The following is a 6505-nucleotide window of genomic DNA, read 5'->3' as shown; positions in this document are numbered from 1 at the left end:
TCCACCTGTTTCCACCACCATTGTTTGTGCTATGTGAGCCTTATTAATTTTGAAATCAAATTCGTACTTCAAAGTTTGAGTCTTTGGGGTTTCTTATGTTAGTTAAGCTCATAAGTTGTCAAACTTTGATCTGCCTCAGGGAAGATAGCTGTGATTGGAGGATGTCGTGAATACACTGGAGCTCCTTACTTCGCCGCCATCTCAGCTCTCAAAATCGTCAGTAGTTTTCGTTTCTATCACCCATCAAAGCTAGAAGACTGATCTCTTCTTGTCTGGTAAAACTTTGTAGGGTGCTGATTTGTCTCATGTGTTCTGTACCAAAGACGCAGCTCCTGTTATTAAGAGCTATAGTCCTGAGCTTATTGTTCACCCTGTTCTTTGCTCCATCCAGTCCAAAATGTGTGCTACTTCTTTCAGTTGGTTTTGTTAGTTACAAAGCCAGTTTACATAATCTCTATTTTTTGTTATCTGGATTCAGTCAGTTCACTGAGGAAGAGAAAAGAAAAGTTCAGGATAAAGTGATAGGAGAGGTGGATAAATGGATGGAGAGATTTGATTGCCTTGTGATTGGTCCTGGTTTGGGAAGAGATCCATTCCTCCTGGTACAAGATTTCTCTCATCACATTTACGTAATTTGATTCTTCAATGCTCTGGTTTGTTGGCTTGACGACTCTGTATCTCCAGGAGTGTGTGAGTAAGATCATGCTTCTTGCCAAGAAGTTCAATGTTCCTTTTGTTGTAGATGGGGTAAGCAGAGTGATTTGGCTTCCTTCATATCTTGTGATTGTTTTTGTCTCTTCATTTGTTCTGTATGACGGTTCTGCAGGACGGGCTGTTTCTCGTAACGAATTCGATTGATCTTGTCAAGAGCTATCCGCTAGCTGTCTTGACTCCAAATGTAAACGAGTATAAGCGTCTGGTTCAGAAAGTGCTGAGTTGTGAAGTAGATGAAGAGAATGCTGGAGATCAGCTACGTGCTTTGGCTAAACAGTAAGTTACAAAACTCAGTTTTGCAAGCCTAGAAAGAAAAAAAGACTTGAAATATGAATATCTCAAGCACAAGATCTCATGATGATGATAATGTTAGACGCCTGTGCCATTCAGGATTGGTGGTGTAACGATTCTGAGGAAAGGGAAATCTGATCTTATAAGCAATGGGGAGATGGGTGAGTAGCTTCTCCTCTGTCTTTTCTTTCTGTTAGAAAACGTTGAGAATGTTAAATCAATGAGTATATATGTCTATTGTTGCAGTAAAATCAGTGAGTATATATGGTTCTCCAAGGTGATATTCTCTCTGGGGGGTGAGTTCACTATTCTTTGATCAAATACCATCAGATTACCCACGGTTTTATAGCCACTAATACTCGCCTACATGTATTTGATTTTTTCTCAGTGTTGCAGTGTTTTTGTCATGGGCGCGACAGCTTAAATCAGGTCTTGAAAGGTTAGATATCTTAAAAACTATTTTGTAGCTCAATCTTTTGTTGATTGAGCAAAGTGTTTTTGACACACTGAAATTTCCAGTCCATCGGAGAATCCAGCCATCTTGGGATGCATAGCTGCATCTGGCCTGCTGAGAAAGGCTGCAGCTCTGGCTTTTACAAAACATAAGAGATCAACTCTCACAAGCGACATTATTGAATGTTTAGGGGAGAGGTATGAGTTTCTTTCCCACTGAAACTACACATCAGAGAATCTACAATAGTTTTCATTTTCGGTTTCTTTCTACAGTTTGGAGGACATCTGCCCTGCATCTTAATCTGCAGAGCTGGTCTTGCCTTCTACTACATCTTCTTGTCTGTGAAAAAAACTTCAAAAGCTGTTCCTGTTTCTGTTCTTTTGTTTTTTTTTTTCCTCTGCACTGTTATTCTCAGTAATAAAAACCTTAATGTTGTGATTACCAAAGAAAGATTTACTCGGGATCCGTTCGGTTCTCAATATAACTTCTAATGAATACATGTTTGAGGGTGTAGATAGATTGATAGACAATTGATGAACAAGAGAAAAATAATCAAGAGAAGGTAGAATTTGGGAGTTTGAGACACAACTTATTGAAACGAAGACAGACACGGGCTGTACAGAGAGAGATGCAACACAACACACCATGATAGCTTAAACAACTCATAGAACACCTTGTTTCTCTCTACATGATTATTTTCATTTTGCTGTTGAAGAGTTTCAAGATTAAGAAAGATGGGTCTTGAATTTTTTTTCCCCGTTCTCCATTCTCAGTCTGCAAGAACTGTTGCTCCTTCCACCTGTTTCCACAACCATTGTTTGTGTTATGAGCCTTTGTTAAATGTTTCGGGAGAGAAAACTAGATATGGTTTGTTCTTGAAGAATCAATCACCTTGAAGGTGGCTCCCCAAATTTCTTCCTCTTTAGCTGGAATGGCGGTGATCTTGTTCTTAGGGTTCTCAAAGCTCCTTAGTCCACCTACCGCAGTCGAGTAGAAACAGCCTGCAACACATGCAAAGCCCAACCATTCATTAATTATTCCCAATCTAGCCTGAAAAAAATCTTGAACGTATAAGTGAAGAAAAAAAGATGAAGAAAACCAACCTTGAGGGAAAGAAGCAAGAGACTTGCCACAAGCACCTTTCAGCAACTCAACATCATCAGCAAATGCCACATACCCATCAGCTGTTATCCCCCAATACAATGGAACCTTACCTTCCTGGTCCTACACCAAATCAAAACCGACTTTTTAACCTCCTAGTTCAATCTACCACCTCACAGTCATAAAAGGGTTTTTAAGAAGAACTTACAGAAGCTACAAAGAGTGTGGAGGTTGATTTATCGAAGACCACAAAGGCGAAGTCGCCACTTAGGTGAGCCACAACATGGTTGGCAGGGTAAGGAGCTCTGTCACGGAGAGTCTTGTAAGCCTCAATGACCAAAAGAACGTCATTTGCATTCTTTGCAAGCCCGTATTGCTGCTTCAAGCTTCCTAAGTTGTCAAGTGAGCCTTGGAACAGGCAGAATATCTCATCCTTAGCCCCAAATGACCTGCATCAGTTCAAACAAAACAAAACAAAAAAAAACATCTTAAGACGAGTCTCTATATATTTCAGTAAAAAAACAAGTCTATATCTATAGTTACAAAGTCCAAAAATAAGTTAGTTTTAGATCTCTAGAGGAGCAAAATAAAGGTTTCAGGATTAAACGGTTTAGCTTAAACCCCATTTGAAGAAAAGTATTGTAAATGCCTGGTAATTGCTTAAGTTTCAAATGAAGAATAGTCATCAAAACGATGAGAGTCAGCAAGGGTTTTTTAAATAGACATGCAGATCATGGACGTAATGGGTAATAATGATATTTGGCAAGAGCTAAATATACCTATATTCATGGAATAATGGTTATAGCTTTATAGGGTTTGATGGACCAATCAATGCTGCCTTTGTAGATTGGTCATACCGCGATTTTGGAATATAACCTTTTTTACCCACATAGTGTCTAATTGGTCATGTGACATGTCATTGAGAAAATTGAAATCATGTAGTGATTGTACTACACCATAACCATTGGTCCATTAATTATGATCTCGTGTAGACGTCTCTGTCTGAACACGGACCAAGTTTTGTACAATTTCAATTTAATGGTTTAACTATTCTCTACCACAATCTTGATCTTCTTAAATTTTGTTCTTGAAATATTTTGATTTTTCGTGTGCTATTTTTCTCGATTAGAAGTGGAGTCTCGGCGACATGAGCCACTTGACTGTGAGTCATGAGAAGCTTGTGAATCATCTTTGACGACCAACACAACTTCTAAGACATGTCCTTCCTTGTAAAGTTGTTACACCGTCACCGACAAATTCAACTACCAAATAAAATTATTTGGATAATCTTTCAATCTATATTTTTAATAGGTTCATGAATATAACATGTAATAAGTTATTTTCAAAAAAAAAAAAACTTGGATCATAAACTGGAATCATTTTATAACTTTAGTATTCATCCATCCAATAAGGATCGATACATATTTCTCGAATTATATAATATTTTATAGAAAAAAATGTTTGGACTTTGCTCTTTCATTATTGATAGGGTCCACACACCACACCACAAATACATCACCCTAAGTTCAGTGGAGTGCCTAATCCTAGAAGAATAACTTCATTATAAAAATCGGAATCTAGTTTAAAATTATATCTAAAACTAAATTATCTCTACAACTTAATTTAGTTTTATGAATTTTTTTTCACAAATTCCTTCTCTTCTATCTAACCTCTTCTATGTAACTTTTTAGATAAAGAAAATCGGACAAAATAGTGTCCGCTTGGTTGATCCATGCAATTGGACCCTACGTTGTATTTTTTTGTTTTTTTTTGGTAATCCGTTGTATTTTTCTTGTTATGTTTAAAGAAGATGATTAACCTTAATGTTCAGAGCTAATTTTCAGTTTTAACAAAAGATGAAAACAAGAAAATAGTCGGCGATATTACAAAAAAAAAAAAAAAAAAAAAAAAAAAAAAAAAAAAAGAAAAAAAAAATCGGCGACTCACCTCGGACGCAGAGGACTCTCTTTGTGGTGGTTGTACGCAAGTTGCGCATAGTAAATACTCGTTAGGTATATGTAGACTTGTGTACAAATATACCCTTTTGAAAATGCTTAATTTGTAACCCTAGATAATATTTTGTCTGTCCGAGATCTTTTATCTCAAATTCTCCTTTTAAATAATCTGATGTTTTTTTTATTTTTTTTTGTGTTCCAATAATGTTAAGATCATCAATGTACACCGTGATTATCACAAATCCGGATGTTGTTTTCTTTATGAAAACACAAGGGCATATAGGATCATTTGTGTATCCTTCTATTGTTAAAATGGGTGATATTGATGACGTTTGGGTATATTTGTACACCAGTCTACATATACCGAACGAGTATTGAAACGCTTTAACATGGATAAAGCAACTCCTCTTAGCACCCCGATGGTCGTTAGATCACTTAATGTTAAAAATGATCCGTTTCGACCATCTGACGAAAATGAAGAAATACTCAGTCCTGAAACTCCATATTTAAGTGCAATTGGAGCCCTTATGTATCTTGCAAATTGTACTCGACCTGACATATCTTTTGCCATCAATCTTTTAGCGAGATTCAGTTCATCTCCTACACGAAGACATTGGAATGAAATTAAACATGTCTTTCGTTACCTTCAATGAACAATTGATTTAGGTTTGTTTTATCCTAAAAATTTGAAAGGTCAAATGATTGGTTTTGCAGATGCAGGTTATTTGTCAGATCCACACAAAGCTCGATCCCAAACATGATACGTTTTTACAATTGGAGGCACCACCATATCTTGGCGTTCTCAGAAGCAGACACTTGTTGCTACTTCTTCAAATCACGCTGAGATCATTGCACTCCATGAAGCAAGTAGAGAATGTGTATGGCTAAGATCAATAAGCCGATACATCTGTTCAAGCAGTGGGATTGACGAAAATACGGAGCCAACTATTCTATATGAAGATAACGCGGCATGTGTTGCTCAAACGAAGGAAAGATATATCAAAAGCGATATAACCAAACATATACCTCCGAAGTTCTTCTCATACACTCAAGAGCTCGAGAAGAATAAAGAGATTGAATTAAGATATGTTCGATCATGCGACAATGCAGCCGACCTCTTCACAAAATCACTCCCTACCTCGATATTCAGAAAACACATCCATAACATTGGAATGCGTCATCAGAAGGATCTATGACTGCTTATTCGAGGGGGAGCTTACGTGGTTGTACTTTTTTTACCTTACTATGGTTTTTCCCATTGGGATTTACGAGAAAGGTTTTTAACGAGGCAACAAAGACGTTAAACGAGAGTGGATAGTGACACCGGTCCCCAAGGGGGAGTGTTATGAAAGACAGCTAAGAAAGCCAGCAGCCAGCCGTTTATGTTGAAAAATATAAAAGATGTCTTTTTATAACACGTTATCAGCACGATCACTCTGCGATTCGGTAAAATTTATTTGTATCATTTATACCCTGTTATAATGGTCGGTATACCGCCTCTACTATTATTTATATCATGTTATAATGACTAGAATACCGCCTATATTATTTATTAGCAATTTAATTAATTTATTTGTCGGCCGAGCCGCTTTATACTCTATTTATTGTTAATTGGTCGGCCGAGCCGCCGTATAATTTATTTATTACTCTGCATTGATTGGCTGAGCCGTCGCATGATTTGTTGTCATAACATAAATATTCCATTGCCACAATTTCTACATTTATTAATTTTTAAGAAATTTTATAGATTTGATTAACTGTTTAATACGATATTTTCGGATTGATTTTTGGTACACCCGATTTAACCCCAACGGTCACAAAGAAAAAATTTCAAAATTTTTCTTTTTTTCCAACGGTCATGAACAGTGATTTTCATCTATAAATACAATTTATTTTCACTTCATTTTCTCATCCAAAACATTTCATCTTCTCTCAAATATTTTCAAATCGCTCTCCTCCGATTTTTTCATTTCAAGAAAGATGATTCGCG

General features: G+C 36.6%; 1 protein-coding gene and 1 pseudogene across 4 annotated transcripts in view; one reads left to right on the top strand and one right to left on the bottom strand.

Annotated features, from left to right (window-relative positions):
- The first annotated feature begins 389 nt into the window (after positions 1 to 389).
- Positions 390 to 2310, top strand: LOC106329715 (annotated as a pseudogene).
- The window catches only part of LOC106334447 (stem-specific protein TSJT1-like), a 7581-nt gene continuing 3020 nt past the window's right edge, over positions 1945 to 6505 (bottom strand). Inside the window, exons 3-7 of one of the 4 annotated variants that reach the window (XM_013772727.1) lie at positions 4508 to 4537; positions 2769 to 3009; positions 2563 to 2683; positions 2335 to 2460; positions 1945 to 2258 (exon numbers count right to left, since the gene is read on the bottom strand). In XM_013772727.1, the coding sequence (XP_013628181.1) occupies positions 2185 to 2258; positions 2335 to 2460; positions 2563 to 2683; positions 2769 to 3009; positions 4508 to 4537 (592 nt within the window). In that variant the 3' untranslated portion in view covers positions 1945 to 2184. The remainder of the gene's footprint in view (positions 2259 to 2334; positions 2461 to 2562; positions 2684 to 2768; positions 3010 to 4507; positions 4538 to 6505) is intronic. The other 3 variants (XM_013772729.1, XM_013772728.1, XM_013772730.1) reach the window with 3 other exon arrangements.

This window comes from Brassica oleracea, chromosome C3 (genome assembly GCF_000695525.1).
Source record: "Brassica oleracea var. oleracea cultivar TO1000 chromosome C3, BOL, whole genome shotgun sequence".
Classification (NCBI taxonomy): domain Eukaryota; kingdom Viridiplantae; phylum Streptophyta; class Magnoliopsida; order Brassicales; family Brassicaceae; genus Brassica; species Brassica oleracea.
This window is presented reverse-complemented; position numbering and strand designations above follow the sequence as displayed.